The 19,368-nt window shown below is 41.3% G+C and overlaps 1 protein-coding gene across 1 annotated transcript in view; it reads right to left on the reverse strand.

The window, feature by feature from the left end:
• COL6A6 (collagen, type VI, alpha 6) overlaps window positions 1–19,368 on the reverse strand; it is a 100,786-nt gene that overhangs the window by 70,422 nt on the left and 10,996 nt on the right. The window contains exons 6-10 of the mRNA XM_014537539.1: window positions 16,358–16,933; window positions 13,038–13,607; window positions 5,023–5,366; window positions 4,860–4,938; window positions 2,772–2,926 (exon numbers count right to left, since the gene is read on the reverse strand). Coding sequence (XP_014393025.1) covers window positions 2,772–2,926; window positions 4,860–4,938; window positions 5,023–5,366; window positions 13,038–13,607; window positions 16,358–16,933 — 1,724 coding nt within the window. The remainder of the gene's footprint in view (window positions 1–2,771; window positions 2,927–4,859; window positions 4,939–5,022; window positions 5,367–13,037; window positions 13,608–16,357; window positions 16,934–19,368) is intronic.

Consider the following 19,368-nt stretch of genomic DNA (forward strand, 5'->3'; position numbering starts at 1 on the left):
AGACATCTGTCAGTTTCAGAAGCCTCTTCACCATTAAAGTGACCGTGCTCTTGAGAGAATGCATGAGACATTCTTTACCATCCATCTTTTGTTCTGCGAGCTGCATTCTCCGGCATATGAGGAATTTGAATTCAACTCAAAGATCTTCTGTGTTCTCAAAATGGTATCAGTTTAGGCATGGCCAACTCATTGTATACTAATTTATGTGATTTCCTGTTCCCACCCCATCCTAGCATTGACCATGGTGTTGTTGATTGCCCTATGTAATTCTGCCCCCAATGTTTTGTTCAATAAAATGAATGCACACTGTTTTCTTCATTTCCTGGCTGTGCATTCTTTGTATCTAGAGGGTTTAGATCAGTGGTTCTCAACCTGTGGGTCGTGACCCCTTTGGGGGTCGAATGACCCTTTCACAAGGGTCTCCATCGGAAAACACATATATAATTACATATTGTTTTTGTGACTAATCACTATGCTTTAATTATGTTCAATTTGTAACAATGAAATTGGGGGTCACCACAACATGAGGAACTGTATTAAAGGGTTGCGGCATTAGGAAGGTTGAGAACCACTGCATCGGAAGAAAACACATTAATTACATATTGTTTTTGTGACTAATCACTATGCTTTAATTATGTTCAATTTGTAACAATGAAATTGGGGGTCACCACAACATGAGGAACTGTATTAAAGGGTTGCGGCATTAGGAAGGTTGAGAACCACTGGTTTAGACGGTGCCCAATGTCACACTGCTTGGAATGGAGTCCACTGGTAAACACTTTCAGAACAGTGCGTGTGACAGGATCTCAAAAACACAATTGCATGTTCAACATTCCAGAAGCACTTGCTGGAGAGGGTGGGGCATGAGGAGAATATTCCTCTGTCTACTCTGGCCAAAAATTCATATTCTAATTATATTCTATATTTAAATGTCTGTGTAAATCTCATCCTGGGTCTAATTTAATCATACCCTGAGTAATAGACATATTCCATTGCAGTTTTACAATTAACACACAAAATTTATTTTTAGGAAAATTCTCTGTTTACAGTAAATGCCATGATTTGCCTTTAGTGGGACAGAATCAGCCTTTGTATTGAGAAGTTTCCCATCAAAATTCTAGTGTGTTGAAAAATGCAATCTTTTGTGATAACTATTTAGCAATTTCCTCTCTTTGTCTCTTATTATATAATGTTTCTTTTCTGACATTAGAAAATTCTGGGGTTTTTTTCCCCCTGAAACTATCAAACCCAATAACACTTGAAACACATGAAATCAAATAACAACAACAAAATAGATTCTCTGATTTAATGTTACACTAGAAGCCCATTGCACGAAGATTCACGCTATAGGCCTTCCTTCCCCTGGCTGCTGGCACTGGTTTTGCCCGGCACCTGGGACCCAGGCCTTTGGTCTGGCCACAGAGGAGAAGCCAAGCCTTGAGGCTAGGCTTCTCCGCTGTGGCCGCAGCGCTCTTCAGTCTTCAGTCTTCGCTCAGCGCCTGCATACGCAAATCAACCGCCATCTTTGTTGGGTTAATTTGCATAGTCACTCTGATTGGCTGGTGGGCATAGTGGAGTGACACCAATTTGCATGTTTCTCTTTTATTAGTGTAGATAATATCAACTTTCTTTGGATCACCCAAACCCTACAACAACAAATCTTTTATTATTAACATTAAAATCAATCTGTGTCTAAAATTAAGTTTTTCTTGTAATGTGTTGCATTTATGTGATATTTAAAAACTGACGGTTATTTTGAGGAATCACTTCCTCCTGCTATGAATTACCACTACAGATTTCAAAGAGTAGTAGAGAAAAAAATACATTGTTAAAAATAGATTGTCTTCCCATGTAGAAAGAAATTCCAACAAAACTTCCATATTCTTTAAGCAATTATTTTTTGCACAACCACTACACTGAACAAATTGTGTTTACATATCTATTTACATACTAATTCTGTAGGTGCAAAATAGCAGGACCTCTCACTTTACTGAAGAGTGTCCTAATTTGCTGATTATAGGTTTTATAAATTATAAGCAAATTAGAAATTATTAGCCATTTATTAAGGTGAAAGTAGTGCCACACAACTTGGTAACACTTAATCACTCATGTTTGAAGTCCTGTATGTTTCTGAAAGAAATATGATTGAGATGCATCTCACATAGACATTAGGTTCTAAAAATAGATCATAAGGCAAAAATCCCGGTCAGTGAAGGCAGCCTTCACACACCTTTTCATTGCTCATAAAGTACAACATAGGAGGTTATCCAACTAGTTTTTCCTCAACGTTGGAGCAGATGGCTCTTTCTCTACTTAAACCCTAAATGTAAGTGGTTCTCACTGACAGGCCATGTTGCAGGGAAAATACACATCTTAGGCACTAGAATCATACTCAGTGTGGTGAGCTGTGACACTTAGAATCCACAAGGAATGTGCAAACTGGCTGGCTGAGGGAGCAGCTGATTGACTCTCAGATCTCACACTCTTTGGCACTTACGTTCCTTCACTTAATTTGAGCAGGACTATAAGTGCTATTTAGTTGCTTCTTTTTCCTTCTTTTTTGGCCAACCATGTAAATCAAACATGCTTTGACATCTCTCTACTGTATTACTTTCTTTCAAAACATCCTCTTATTTCAACTGTCCACTAAGTCAGAAAATTCTTTCTGCACCCCCCGATGAACAAAACTAGTTCAAATTCATAAGCATACATGTTAAACCTGTACACAAAATAGAAAATGTAAACTCACCTGCCTTTCCTGAATAACTTACCAGCTGCTTTGACAGTTGGCTCCCCAGATCCCTCATTCCAATAGTGAACTGGGTCTTGTACTCAAATCCTTTCCCAAATTCAATGTAGAGAAGATCAGTCAGGTCACTTGAATCGGTGGCTCCAGTCAGAGCAACAGTGATAAGGGCATTCAGGCCTGGCCAACACAAGGTACAGGTCTCCAGGTGAGGGGGGTTGGGTAATTTTAATCTTTCTGCACATGTGTGTCTAAACTGTTATTCTAGGAAAACAGTTGCAAGAGGAACACTCATTTTATTGTCTACTTCCCCCAGCAATAAAAGCCTGACAAGTAACAATACTCATCAGAGAACAAAAAGAATTACATTTTCCAGAACTAATTAAATTGGAGACAGGGGAAATTATAACAGTGAGATAGTGAGTTTAAAAGGATCCACAGAGCCTGGCCAGTGTTGCTAAGTGGTTGAGTGTAGGCCTATGAACCAGAAATTATATGTGTTTAAATATGGGAAGCCAGAGCTAGAGACATCCTTATCCATTTGACACTTTTCAAAGAACATATGGCCATCATCCCTTTATCTCTCCCCCAAAGATTCTGAATTTCTGAGGATATAAAAAAAAAATCTAGCTTCTGAAGTTGAAATCGATTTACTAAATTTTCTTTGGGAGTTGGAAAAATGAAGATTGGTCTTAGAAATCTGGGTGTTCCAAGACAAACTTCCCGGAGAAAATTTTGATGTTGTCTATAAGAGATACATCTTTCCTCACAAAAGAAGAGCTGAAATCAAACAAACAAAAAAACACCTACCCATTCAAACTAAGAACTCTAGGGTCCTGTTCATTAAAATTTCCACTACAACCCATGAAAGAAATGCCAAGACTTGATAGAACATAGAGAAAGTAGCTTTAGTAAATAAAGGGCAAAATAAAAATCCTTATCCTCCAGCTGCAAATTCAGTGAACTTTGCAATTTGTTTAAGATTGAAGAGAGAGAACCAAAATAGCGAAGACAAATCCGCTCAGTCTCTAATAACTAAGCTTGGAGGCGGATGTCTTAGGTCAGAGAATCTGGAAACAGAGCCTGAGATAGCGATTTGGCTGCACACAATTTACTGAGGAAGAACTCTCAGAAGAAAGGGGTGAGGGAAGCAGGGCAGGGCAGAGAAAGGAGCTGAGCAAGACAGTGTTTCAGCTGGATTCTAGTGTCAGCCTGATCCCATGAGGAACTTGGAACATAAATCACACCACATGGTGCTATTTTGAGGCAAAGATCCAACTCTATGTACTCAACCTGCTGCCCAGGAATGGGGTAGGAAGTAACCTTCCAAGCGAGGTGGCTCCCATTGACCAAGGGCAATTCCTCAGAGAAAGGGGACCTGTGAGTTGTTAGCAGCCAACACTCACAGCTGGAGAATGGGGGAAGGGAACCTGGCTGGAAGAGGGAACCTGGGTGGGGCACCAGCAGCATCCACTTACAGGAAGGGTTTCCTATTCTTAGTCAAACCAGAAGATTTGGATGCATCCACTGATCCATATTTAGGGTAAGAACTGACAAGAAGCCAGATTGGGCACTAGTTCTTGAAGCCAAAAGTTGGTACCAGAACTTTAAACACTCATAGACACCATAGTTGGTCTATCTGTGGTCTGAAGAAAGGAACTGATTAGAAAGCCCCAAAACATGAGTAAACTTGTCCAATACTGCTTGCAACTCTGAACATGTTTTAAGGGTGTTGAAGAACATAAACCCACTCTCCCATTCCTTGGTCTAAAAGAAATACATGGTTCACGTCTGCTGATACTAAAGAAGTAGCAATATTAGATCATGTGAGGCAAAGTTACACACTTTCCTGGAAAGTTTGAGAGGAAGAAATAGAGTAATATGAGAGAAAAAGACTTTATATTCAGTGTTTTTTCATATACATAGGGCATGAGTTAAAAAAAAAGTCAATGCCAGAATGTTCTGAGAACTCATGTGCTCTGCCAAGTGCATACAGAGTAGAAAGGTTGTCAAATTCAGGGCTGTGTGCCTGGAAACTTAAGAGCCAGCATTGAGTTCTGAGAGTATAAAGTCAATAATGATCCCTCCCCCAGTCCTCCCCCATGTTCAATACCTTCTTTTCTAAGAGCATCAGATTTTTGTTCAAGTTTTTCGATGTCATCATCCAATCCATCTGAAAATAAGAGAACCACCTAGGAAAGTATTCAAGAAAGAAACATGAGTAAAAGGGAGGTCACCAGAACCACAGACCAATAAATAAAATAAAACCAAGTTACCTTGCCTCGAGCAGCCGATTTATTCTGAAACGCATCCCACAGGGAACTCAAGAAGTTTGCGTTGAGAAAGGATGGTCCTTTAACTGTGACATCCTTCAAGCTATTCAGTATGTTTTCACTATAGATCTCAAACTTGGGAGAATATTTTTCCGTGGCATTGGTTACTTGAAAAGCCACACTGACCTGGGTCTCTGTGCCCACCTCACAGCTAACCCCATTAAGGGAGCTGATGGCACGTAGGATGTCTGGAAGGTAGGTTTCCATCCAAGACTGGCCATCGAGCAAAGTCTGCCCCTTCTGCTGAGTGGAGATGTCAAATCCAACCACAACATCCACAAAACAATCTAGGATTTAAGGGAAAAAATGTACCTTATTAGATCAAATAATCCCCTTATTTGACTTGGATGCCATATCTGAACCAAAGCACTTGGAATTCTTATTTCTATTCCAGTTACAAAGTTGGAAAATGAGAAAGAACATGAGGGAATAATGGAAGAGGCCCAGAATCACTCTTTCATAACCTGCAAAAGTATATAGTATTATTATTTTCAACTGGTGTAAAATCTAGATGATTCTATAACAAAATTCTGAAAGATTTTATTGTGGCTATTGAAAAAGCTATGCAGAGTCATTTAAATATCTAAAGTATACTTGTTAAGAGTCTGAAATCGCAAATTTATATCACACTACTTATCAACATTCAACTAATACTAAATTATAAAGGAAATATAAAACCATTTGCACAGAGCAATAATTTATAAAAAGAAATCACGAAGAACTTGTCTAAAGGAATGATTTTGATGATTTAACGTCCCAAAAAGAATGTTTCCTCTTCTGTCTTCTAAAATCCATTCAGAAAAGAAAAAATAAAATGGCAAACAAATGCTCCAAGAGATTCTTTGAAATATTGCTTGATGGCCCTAACCGGTTTGGCTCAGTGGATAGAGCGTTGGCCTGTGGACTCAAAGGTCCCAGGTTCAATTCCGGTCAAGGGCATATACCTTGGTTGCGGGCACATCCCCAGTGGGGAGTGTGCAGGAGGCAGCTGATCGATGTTTCTCTCTCATCGATGTTTCTAACTCTCTATACCTCTTCCTTCCTTTCTGTAAAAACTCAATAAAATATATTTTTTTTAAAAAAAGAAATCTTGCTTGATGTAAGTCCTACAAGTGAAAAACTGAGCGCCAAATTCCCCACACTTAACCATGTCAAAGATGGTGCTGCCTTCAGAGCTCAGCCATTCAGGAAGGCAAAGCCAATGCCATCTGGGGGTTCAAGATATAGTTAGAGAGACATTGCACTAATGAGTGTTTTCCCCTGCATTAGGAGGTCACAGGTTCAATTCCCAGGTCAGGGCACATGCCCAGGTTGCCTCTCAATCCCCAGTGTGTGGGGGTCGGGGAGTAAGGAGACAGCCAAGCGATGATTCTCTCTCATCAATGAAGTTTCTATCTCTCTCTCCCTCTCCCTAAATCAATAAAAACACATTTTAAAAAATGTTTTGCTCTTATTCGTATAAACTCCAGGGGCATTTAAGCACAGGAGAAATTAGAAAGAGCTTGTTATTTTCAGCCGAGCCTCACAAAGGGAAGATAATTAGAGAAGAATAAAGTCATGTAACATACACTCTTCTTTCAAGAACTTTAGCTTGGCAAAAAAACTTCAACCTTTCTAATAAATTCAACATACACAGCTTGCTTGGTAAGTTAAAGGGGAGGAGTGTATATTTTCAATTTGCTTTGTTTGGATAAGCAGTTTTTCAGCTATTTGTTGTGTGAACAAATGTCTGCCTTCACCACCTCCAGACACACTGGTCAGTTAAACATCTGCAAATCTTTCGCACTAAAATGTCAGTTTCAATTCTTAAAATAAGGGCCAGTAACTAGATTCATTTTTAATGAGAAGAGTCAGGTGAGGGAAAATATAAAGCCTTATTTGATAATCAATTTTAAATCACTATGACATTTGAAGTAAATCAATATGTTATCAAGAAAACCTGAAAGGCGGGTTTCTAATTTGACTGCACTTACTTTATTGGAAAAATCTCTTCCCCAGTAGTCAGAAAGTGAAATGAAAAGAAAGAAACTAGTCAGAAGGAAGCATTAAGAATTTGTCCTTTCCCAAATTCCTCTTGAATCTGTATCCTTTCATTTCTATCTTGAGATTGAAAATTTCCCTATTGGATGAACATTGTTAGAAAACCACTCGGTAACCAAAATATGTTACTGCCTTCAAGGAAAACAGTCTCTGGTGAGAGAAAAAGAAAAACAAAACAAAACATAGAAATGCCAAAATGTCATTACTGAGAACTATCCCCTATAAAAATTTAGTATTTTATTTTTTTGGTCTAGATTACTGCAAGTACAAAGTCTAGTAAATAAGTTCCTTGTGTTTCTTTAATTCAAATTGACAAATAATTCCATGATAATATGATCCAAGGAATAGAATTTGGGGAGCAAGTACAGAGCTAGCAGCTATGAGTTTAAATACAATTAGAGGAATGAGGCCATACTAAACGAGTGGACTCTCACGTAATGGCCTTGAAAACTCTACAGAGACATCTGCTCTCAAATTAGGAGCCTTCAAAGTTAATAAGAGGTAGGGATGGTGTGGGAATTGAGCTAGGGAGACGGTTAAAATTGGATTTCCAAAGAGAAAGGTAGGGTTAAATTAGGATAGCAGGAGTGAGGAGAACAGAAGAGGGGCAATGAGTGCAGGGAAAATAAGAAGGTAATTCACAGGACTGGCTACAGAGGGTGATAAGATGGAGAAGTAAACTAATGTCCTAAGCATTTGACTAGTCCTCACAAACAGCATGTGGAGGCATGGAAGGGGGAGGTCTTTGAGTGGGAAGCACAAAGTTTAGTGTTAGTCATGTACAAGTCACGACTCTGTTACTGCTAAATAACCTGGAAAATCTCTTAACCCCTCTGGGCATTCATTTTCTTGCCTACAAAAATAAAATTATGTATTTCAAAATAAAAATATAAAGGAACAGAAAAGAATGGATTGGAGTGACAGTTATAGTCTTACGGTTCCCTGCCAGACCCAAAAGCTGATTTTAATTATCTGACTTATAAAGAAAGTCCTTAATCGGAGTTGATGATGGCAGATTCTTATTAAGAATTAGCAGAATCTGCCATCAGCAGGAAGTAGGATATATTAATAAGATTAGAAGACAGATTCTTGAGAAAATAAAGAAGAAAGTCAGACTGTTGGCAGTTATTAGCAAGTATAAAAAATTTGTGTGTGGCCTTTGAAAGAAGGGGTATCTGAGATTTCAACAACAAAAAAAGAATGATCAAGAAAACAGTTACTGTAAAAGACTTAGTTTATATACCTCCCAGATTTGCTTGGACCTCCTGTCCCCTCTCCCCCACACAAGTACTTGGACATTTATCCAATGGAGAGCCTTGGCTGCCACCATTGTCTGGTTTCCCAAGGTTGTGTGTGGGGGTGGGGAGGACTTTGACATGGCCTCCATCATGCTCATTACAGTAGAGCCACAATAATTCTGATGCCCATGTCCAACCCAACTGTACTCATGGGAGTTCTGGCTCCTTCCACCATGCGTAGCCACAGATATAATGCACTGTGGGTTCTGTATCTGGTTCCCCCAAAGGGCTGGATAACACAACACATAGGATGGGAGATTGACTCTTCATGTGGTAACCTCTGACCAATGAGAGGTCATAGATGGGAAGGAACTGGCAGATTAATCCCCTCCTTTATTCCCAGGAGGTCTATATGGTGGCTCTGTATGGTTTCCTCGGTGTTCTGCATGACCAACATGCTGGTTATGCTTTCTCAAAAAGCTGCAGCTAGCTTGGTAACATATATCTTGTATTACACTTTCTCTCCTTTCCTGTATTACTTCCCTTCCACTCACTCTTGCTCCCCTGAAGTATTAGCACATAAAATATTAGCACAAACTTTGCTTTGAGCTCCATTTTCTAGAGAGCCCAGTAAGGACAGGGACATACAGAGATCCTTGTTAAGATGCATTGGAAATGACCATTTAACTTTCCTTATAGTTCCCACATTCCTTGAATCAAATCCTGAGGGTGTCTTTTACCTCATCTTAATCAGACTGGCCTTTTGCTTCATCTCCTTTTTGATTCCCCTATCCATGATGATGCACAGATAAGAGGTACACTTGATGCTTTGGCTACCTAATTATGGCTCCATGGCAAAGGAAAAGGCAGGACTTTCCTATCCTGAGAACTGCCCGGTCTTCTCTAGGTAGTCAGAATAGCCAGACTCAAAGAAAAATCAGGAAAATAAACACGAATAAAGGTTCAAAAAACAACAAAAAACAGACTTTGGAACTTAGTTGCTTAAAGGAATCTGGTATATGGTGAGATATTAAATTTGAACATGGCTTTAAAATATTGCTAAAATATCAAAGTTCCTCAACCAAGGACCCCTTGGTAAATTGTCCTTCTGGGAACCAACTCATCACTCCATGTATTTTGCATTTATAGGATCACTTCCTATAAATACACCCTCTGTGATAGTTATTAATACTCACTGAACATTTACACCGACTTCCCATTCAGGGTCTCACTTATCCTTATGAAACAGACTAAGTAGGAACTCTTCTGAAACTCATTCTGCCCAAGAGGAAGCTGTGACAGAGCAGCGGACCCATGGTCTCACAGTTACTGCTGTGGATCTCACACTCGGAATTCAGATCCAGGCTTGTTTGGAGTCTGTATGTCCAACTACCTTATCCTACTGCTTCCTGAGTAGTGATGATAGGTCAGGCAGGTTACTAGTTCTGCTACTAGATTGTGATGTTGAGAGTGACAACTTAACAGTAAGTGGTTTCACTAGGGAGCAGCAGCTTATGGAAACAATTTCAAGGTACAAACCCATGATGTCTTCAGTTCCAGATATAAACTGGTGAGGCAGAACGCTTAGACACTATTTCTTTATAACATCAGCATCAGATACTCTAGACAACAACGAGGTCAAGAAAACAGGCAGCTTAATTTAACAACGAAAAAACTGGGTTGGTGTCAGACAGACCTAGGTTTCAAAATTTGCTGAGTCTGTTATGTCCTGCATGTTCTGGGTCAAGTTAGCAATATTCCTTTGAGTCCCATTTTCCTCGTTTATAATAGAAAATAAAGATATAAGCCATATGGGTTGGGGGAGAATTTATTGAGCTAAAGCATTCAAAATGCTTAGTGCACCGTACTTGACCCTTGACAGATACTCCAGAAATATTTAACCTTGGTCACTTCTCTCCTACTCCATGCAGCTGCCCTTCCTTTCACACATATGAGATCACAGTGTACAATTAAGAGAAACGGAGATGATGTAACTTCACCGATGAGAAAACTAAGAAGGGATACTGATGTCTCCAAAGTTATGCATATTTTAATAAGAAGCAAAGCTAGATGTTCAGGTTGTAAGTGTGACTCGCTTTGAGCCTCACTAAGGTACTGATTTCCTAGAGCTGAGAGTGTATAGTTTAAGAAGAACAGGCACCCTCTGATATATTTGCACATGCCTTTGAAGCTTTATCAGTGTTCATTCCAGTCTCCTCAGCCTCAGCCCACGGCTTGGCTATAAAGGCCTCACATTCTTGCTTGCTGCCATAATGACTTCAAGTTTATCTGAGAGTACTTTCCTTACTTATTTGTTTTCATCCTCAGGACTGTTTCCTTTAAAGAGAACTCGCACACTACTTGGTGCATATACTCCTGGCGTTTATTTTCCACATGGTTTTCTTTTATTCTCTCAAGTAGAGAATAGATAGCTCCAAAAAAAATTTCTGCCTAATAACTGGAAACTGGTATTTCATGTGAAACAGTACGTTAATGTAGAAGGTTTGGCTGAAGTCACCAGACACATGCCAAAGTATGGGGAGATCATGAGGCAGAGTTTACAAAGACAATAGTCCCTGATCAATTCTCGTACTCTTAAGCAGTAGCCTACACATTGGGTCTTATAAAAGTTTTGAACTTGCAGTTCAGAAGAGCATTTTTGGAGAACGCTGTTGATGTGTGGTGAGCTCTCCCACCACATATCCACATACACACATGTAAAAGGAAAGAAGGTAATGTCCTCTTTAAGTCAGGAGAGAGGAGCTTTAAGAGATAAGTTGGAGATTACCCAAGCCTAGAAATTCTGAAGGATGAGATGTAGGATGGCATGCTGCTCTCTCTGCAAAGGAGAGGTGCCACACTGGGGACGGGGGCGCATAACTTCCAGTGTTTATCAGGGAAATTGATATGTTACTGTTTCCCATGGAGTTGCTATGGTTGCCTGTAAGAAAGGGCTGTTGTGGCTTCTCTGATCTCCTGTCCAACAAGGCTACCTGGAAGGGCGAAGACATGGCAGCAGAATAAAGCTGAAGGCATCACCAGCTGCTCAGAAGTGGAGGAAGGCTGAAACGTCTGGAATTGAGACATGCATATCTTCCTCGAGGGAACTGTGGTAGAAAGATCCACTGACAAATGTGCCGTGGTGGGGGCGGGTAATGATCGGGGCAGGTGGGAAAATCCTTGAAGGACTGAGGAATGGACTCAACTTCAGACATGGGCTACTGTCACAGAAAACGAATTGCTGACATGTGCCGTCAGGTGCCAACTTCCCTGTACCTCTTTAGCTCTTCTCCCTTCCCCAGCCCATTCTGGGAAGGCCAGAAAGTATGGCTAGCAAGAAGAGGGCAGGGCCTGGGAGAAAGGGGGTAGAAGTGAGAGGTGGGAACAATGGATAAAATGCCAACCACATGTGGCCTCTTCTCTGTGGCAGGGGAGCCGCCCGTGGCTGGCTACGAAAGCAGAGTACCCTCGGATGAAGTTTTAATTGTTACACTTGGATGGACATATGAATCACCAAGAAGAGGTTCACTTATCTCCTGAAAGGAATAGGAGCAAGAGAGGAGCTGGCCCTCATGCATCAATTTCATGGGTCGGTGGTAGACAAAAATAGAGCACTCTATAATTACATCTTTGGTGTCATGCTTAATCAAAGTAAAGCTTAAATATGCATTTTCTCATTTAAGCTTCCCAATGATCTTTTGAATCAGGTGCTGCTATTGTTCGCATTTTACAGATGAAAAAATCAAACTTATAGAAGAAACTGTCCAAGAAAAAAATAGCCATGGAGCAGCCAGGCTGCCTGTCTTCAGAGCTGCTCTTAGCGACTATGTAAGCTTCTCTCTCCCTGGTGAAAATCCGGGGTTAATGTTTACCATCATTCAGAATCACAGCCAACCTATTAGGCACTTTTTATACAAAAATAGAAAAAGCTACCTTTCCTTCCATCTGTTGGGGTGGGGGGGATGTCAAAATGTGCTGAGGTGTTTTTTTTATATATTTATTGATTTTTTACAGGGAGGAAGGGAGAGGTATAGAGAGTTAGAAACATCAATGAGAGAGAAACATTGATCAGCTGCCTCCTGCACACCCCCTACTGGGGATGTGCCCACAACCAAGGTACATGCCCTTGACCAGAATCGAACCTGGGACCCTTCAGTCCGCAGGCCGACGCTCTATCCACTGAGCCAAACCAGTCAGGGCTGTGCTGAGTTTTAAGAAGTAATTTACTAACTTCCACAGTAAAGTTTCATAATAAAGACATAACCCTCTAAAGACAGTCCCTGCATCCTCATACCGCAGCACTTGGCAGCTCTGTAGGCCCTATTGCCAGGCAACCCCAATCTGTCAAATGGTTTATTTCTTTGATACACGTTCTCCAGCCTCTGAAACCAACCAGATTATCACCAACGGCTTTTTCCTCACAGCGTCTGAAATCGAAGGATTCACATTTACAAAGAGGGCATGCTCTCCCAAGAGGCAAGGGGGAGAACAGACAACTCTCTCGGATGCCCTGTTTCTCAATCCACCAGTCACAAGAAAATACCTGCGAACTGTGAAACGTTCCACTTGAAATCCAGAGGCAGGAATCCAAATTCCTCCACCAGCCGTAAACAGAGCTTGAGGAAAATGTCAGTGAACACAGGGGCGGGATAGACACGAGGGACACATCTGAATACTTACTGCTGTCACCCCCTACGGTACAGATGTTGCGAATGATCCTTTTCTTGACCTTCTGCAGTTCATCGAAGTTGTCAACTGTCAGTTTCTTACTTGCAGTCCCGGTGATCTGAATGAGCTGCTGGTCATCCACATTCCCGATGCCCACGCTGTAGATGTCGATACCTTTGTGTCTCAGGTCTTCAGCGGCCTGAGCCACCTCGTCTTGGGATTGGCCATCTGTGAGGACCAGCAACACCTGTGGGGTACCGGTATTTATCCGGCTGCCCATGTCTGGCCGGAAGAATTGCCCCACCATCTGGAGTGCAGCGCCGATGTGTGTGTATCCGAAGATCTGCTGGATATTTTCAATCTGAAGTGATATCTCCTTTTTCCCTACGAACGTTCCCAGTGGAAACTCTGGCCGATAGGTATGGCTAAACTGGGCTGCTCCTATGCGCACTCTGTTGGCTCTGACATCAAAATCTTGAACGATCGATGCCAAGAAGGCCTTCATCTTCTTGAAGTCATCTTCATGAATGCTATTCGAACCATCCATGAGGAACACAAGATCTACTTTTTCAATTTCACAATCTATAAAGGAGAGGAAAAGGAACAGCAACAAAAATTAGATTGTACTTCGTTCTTTCACCCAGCCTGATTTCAGTGGTTCTCAACCTTCTGGCCCTTTAAATACAGTTCCTCATGTTGTGACCCAACCATAAAATTATTTTCGTTGCTACTTCATAACTGTAATGTTGCTACTGTTATGGATCGTAATGTAAATATCTGATATGCAGGATGGTTTTAGGCGACCCCTGTGAAAGGGTCATTCAATCGCCAAAGGGGTCACGACCCACAGGTTGAGAACCGCTGAGTTAAATGTTTGCAGCTATATAGAAATGGTATTTCTGAAAGTGGTTTTTTATCGTAGGCCACTCAGTGGTCACATTAATTGGAGAAGAAATAAAACCCGTCAGTTCCAAAGGTGGTACTAGGGGGGAACAACTCACTTTTTTTTTTTAATACTTCTCTTTGCTTTTCCATTTGGTCTCACACCATTTTCTTTTCCAAGATGCTGGGGGAGGAGGATTGCTACAGAGAACCTGCTCTCACCTGTGATCTAGCCTTAACCCTTCTGGAAAACCCGGGGACAGTAGCACATCAAGAAAAACAGATAGCGCACATCCATTCAGAGCTTCACCCAAAGAGACAGATGGTTTGTAGTACTGACTCAGCCTCCCTGGCCAGTTGAGCCAATGAGTACTTTTCTGGTGTATTAAGACAAATTGAAGTTTTAAAATCATGCCTTCTGATCTATATCTCAGAAGTTTTCCTCTTTATCAGCCCCTTTTTGATGCATATAGGCAAAAATATCTACTTGAGAATACTATTTTTGAGCAAACAATTCAGTATAGCATAGTATGCTTCCTTGGTGTTAACACAGAAAATACAAAACAAAAAGAATATGAAAGATGATTGCCAGTGAATGAGTTATGCTTGGCACATGCTCATGTGTATCCCTTAGCCTTCTGGTAAGCATTAACATTTCCCTGAATTCCCCAGAGATCTCACCATGGACCTAACTCACTTAAGTCTCATGTTAGCTTTGTGGAAAACAAAAGGTGTCTGAGAATCCCACAGCTGAGATATGCAAAAAGAGATAAAAAGAAATATGATAAATAGATCCTTCAGGAATTGGTTAACTTAATAAATTTCTTTGTTTTAGATTCAAATAAAGGAAATAAAGTACTTTTTCCTGCCCAAGGAAGAACTTTCTGTTTAAAAATGCAATGTCAGGCCGGCTGGTGTAGCTCATTGGTTGAGCATTGACCTATGAACCAGGAAGTCACAGTTCGATTCCCAGTCAGGGCACATGCCCGGGTTGCAGGCTCGATCCCCAGTGTGGGGCATGCAGGAGGCAGTCAATCAATGATTCTGTCTCATCATTGATGTTTCTATCTCTCTCCCCCTCTCCCTTCCTCTCTAAAATCAATACATTTTAAAAAATAAAATAAAAAGCAACGTCACTCTGGCTGCTGTGGGGCAGTGATCAGAGCATTGGCCTATGCACCAAAGGGTCATGGGTTTGATTCCTCAGGGCACGTGCCTGGGTTGTGGGTTTGCTTCCTGGCCCCAATGGGGAAGCAGTGTGTTTCTCTCCATCTCTCTCCCTCTCCCTCCCTTCCACTCTCTCTAAAAACCAATGGAAAAAATATCCTTGGGTGAGGATTAACAAAAAGTATTAAAAAAATAAAAATGCAATGTCAACTTCTACAGAAAAGAACAGATTGAATCTTAGGCAATGGCCACCTAGAAGACAAGAGATTTGTCCTAGTTTTCAGTAAGACCCAGAAAGACTTGGTTAGTTTTGTGAAAGAAAAAGATAGTTTAGGAGGCAATACCTATGAAAACCAGAAAAGTTAATTTTTAAAAAGAACTGTATCAAGATGTTGGAATCCTAGATTAATAGCAATTTATCTAATAAAAAGTAGTCAGTATTTTTAGTACAATAGTCTTAATAAAGACAAGGAATTTAAATAGATCATGATCTCCCTTTGAAATGGTGTAAAAGGACAGCTGAATGACTGAATGAATTACATACATACATACATACATACAGACACACTGACACATAGAAATAAAAGTGGCCATGCAATCGCCAGATGCCAGAATAGAAACAGCATCCAGGGCAAAGGAAGTCCTACTGTACTCTGCTGGGGCAACATCTGAGGCCGGAATAGAATGTTTATTATTGACTCCAGGCAATGATCACTAGTTGTTAGGAAGGTATGGAATTTGATTTCTTGTGTAAAAAGCAGGAAGAAGAACTAATGGATGGAAATGACATGAAAACTAACTTGTGCCCCCATCAATAAAGCTTACTCGAAAAATGGTGAATTCCCCATCATGAGAAGAGTTTAGCCCAGTGATGGCGAACCTTTTGAGCTCGGTGTGTCAGCATTTTGAAAAACCCTAACTTAACTCTGGTGTCACATATAGAAATTTTTTGATATTTGCAACCATAGTAAAACAAAGATGTGTATTTTTGATATTTATTTTATGTATTTAAATGCCATTTAACAAAGAAAAATCAACCAAAAAAATGAGTTCGCGTGTCACCTCTGACACGCGTGTCATAGGTTCGCCATCACTGGTTTAGACAGAAGGGAGTAGTGATGTTGTAGAATGTATTCCTCTTTAGGGAGAAGGCCAAATGAGATGTCTTATAACGGGATTAGTGCCCCTCTCCTGTTTGCAGAACGTACTCTTGAGGGCTATTGCTTTCTCCCTCATTTGGACCTCTGCTGATAATGAAGAAAAACTTAATTGGCAAACCTTACCTACTTGTGAGGAGTTACACACACTGGCTGACACGTCTGAATATATCCCCTTCAGGCCTCCAAAAGTCTCCACGAAAAAGTACTTGTCCCTTGATCCTGCCATGGCGAGCAGCTCCACGGGGTTAGCACCCTCGATCCCCACGGCCAGGACAAGAATGCCTTTGTCCCGCAAGGCCTTGGCCGTGGCATTGAGCTTTGCTGTATCATGGGACTCCCCATCGGTGATCACGATGAGGACTTGGGGGACCCCTCGGTGCAGGCGGCTGCCACGGGCTTCGGTGAACATGTGGTCCGAGAAGTCTAGTGCCTCGGCGGTGTATGTGTTGCCCCCTATGGGCTGGTCGTTCTGGAGCGCTGAAATCACCTCCAACTTTGTGTCAAGTTCATCCAGATAAAACAGCACTTCTGGGTCATCAGCGTACTTCATAGCCCCAAACCGAACCTGATTCTTGCCAACATCAGCTTTTTTCACCAAGTTTATCATGAAATCCTTCATGATACCATATTCATCATAGTTAATGCTGCCAGAGCTGTCAATTACAAACACAACGTCTAAAACTTCAATTCGCTTGCATTCTAAGAGGAGGAGAAAGGAAAACCATGAGGTTAGCTTTGGACATCATGGGGGACTCACCACCCCTCGCCTGCTTTTTAATTGCCAATGTCTCCTCTCCATTGGATCAAGCTGTGTATTAGCATGTCCATTCCTTAGATAACATACACAATACATATATATTTGTGTTGGCAGTACATCGCAAAATTCAACTCGAGGAGTTTTTAGGACAAGGCTAAAGTAAAGTAAAGCCTTCTGTAAAGGTCGAGAGGGGGACATGCTCTTGGACTAGAAAAAAAATTTACAATTCTGTGGAAATTTTCCTGTATAAATGGTTCTTTCAACATGTGCTTTCATTTACACGAATTTGTCTGTTTAAGCCGTAGGGTTTATGAAATTGTATTCCCAAGATAAGCCTTGGGGAAATGGCCAAAGAAAAAATGAATTTGGCAACACTGTATAGTTTTTCATGGTTATAGGACAGCTGACTTTTCAGGGTTTCATTTTCTCCCTTTTTTGACATTCTGGAAACACTATCTAGTTTCATTATTGGGCCTGATCATAGACATAAGCCCATGTCACACTTGGCCCAACTGCGGTGATGCTCCCATTAACTTTTTTTTCCTTGCATCAATGCCATGGAAAGTAAAGCAGGAAAGACCCAATTAATACTTAAGCCACGTCTATGGAGCATATTCTATGTAAAAGTGCAGAGGTCTAAACCCCAACTCATTCATTCTGGAGAAGTGGGATTGTAAGATGTTTAATGATTTAGTCCTTATGTAACTCAATGTCTCTGCAGGCTTTGCAGGGGTATGTTCCAAATGTTAACTCATCCATTCTGGAGAAACGGAGTTGTGCGAAAGGATTCCCCCACCCCTCCAGCAGAGGTTCACCACATTTCCTTCTCTTGCCAGCCACTTGCTCACTAAGTGGTAGGGCTGTTGAAAGCCCTGGGGCCAATATATTTACCCCCAATGACTTCAAGAAAGGCTATGTGAGGTAACAGAAAATATATATTGGTCTCTGTCTCAGTTCCTGACACAGAACTCCCAAAACCCTTGTAATTTCCTGGGCGACAGGGGTGTCTTTTGTTCTAATGAGGTGACTCTGGATGGGCCCCTGCTTTGTGTTTCTTTCCTGTTGTCTCCTGGAAAGAATGGCTCCTGGGTGAGGGTGAGTCACCGGGAAGAGCAAGCATGGAATTTTCAGCCTCATTCCTATTTTCCTGAGAAGGGAAAAGGGCTGAAAATGGAGTTCATGAGGGATCATCCCAAAAGTACGGGGTTCAGAGAGCTGTTTGATGAACACATGAAGATTCTGGGAAAGTGAGGCGCTTGGGAATGGCAGAGAATATGCTATATATACTTGGAAGTTCTGCACCCCTTTCCTCATAACTTTCCCTATGCATGTCTTCACCCTGGATGTTCATCGGGATCCTTTATCCTGCAGTGGGGAGTGGGGCGTGGGGCGTGGGGCAATCTTATGGGGGTGAGCCCTCATTCTGTGGGACCTGATGCTACCTCCAGGTAGACAGTGTCTGACTTGAGTTGAATTCTTGGACACCCTGCTGGTATCTGAGAATTTCTTGTTGATATGGGAAAAACCTCCACACATTGGGTGACCAGAAGTATCGGAAGTGAAGTGTGCCATGTGGCTAGTAAAGAAGACAACAGGAGTGAAACAGTAGGGAAGAACTGGGTTTTTCCCAACATAGGAAGGAAAAACATGAGTTTTTTTCTTTTGGGCTGGTTCCACCAAAGAGGAAACGATGTCCTTCTGGCCTTCAGCTGCCCTGGGGAGCTTGCTTGGATTCCCCCAGGGTCTGGGGGTAGTTTACTTGGGGTTAGCTTACTTGGGGTTACTCCTTCAAGAGTTCAGATTTGCTCCCAGCAGAATTACCAGGAAATACAAACTAGGTGTATCTCATTTACCACAAATAACAGACCACGATCAACCTTCTAGTAAGAACTGAACAAAACTATTATTTGAGTAACAGTACAAGGTTTCTCCCTTCCCTCAAAATTCCACTGAGACAATCATAGAGATTTTTTTCAGAATGCTTCTGTCATCAAGCCCCTCGAGTCACAGAAAAAATAAGTTTCTTATATTTATAGGGCTTTTGTTTTACCACTTTCATCCCTCATTTCATGAGAGGAGGACTGGGACTCTACTATTTATTTCCTTTGAAGCATCCATTGCTCAAGTTCCCCAACTAGAGTCCTCCTTTATAGGATTTAAAAAATATCAGTGTTTTTACAAATGTCATCTCATCTACACTAATAAAAGAGAAACATGGTAATTGGCGTACGACCGCTACCCTTTTCATTGGCTAATCAGTGAGTATATGCAAATTAACTGTCAGCCAAGATGGCGGCCGGCAGCCAGGCACTGAAGCGAGCACGAGGCTTGCTTGCTGCAGACTCCAACGTTCCCCGCCTCACTTGCCAGCCTCTCA

Source organism: Myotis brandtii, unplaced genomic scaffold (genome assembly GCF_000412655.1).
Source record: "Myotis brandtii unplaced genomic scaffold, ASM41265v1 scaffold18, whole genome shotgun sequence".
Lineage (NCBI taxonomy): Eukaryota > Metazoa > Chordata > Mammalia > Chiroptera > Vespertilionidae > Myotis > Myotis brandtii.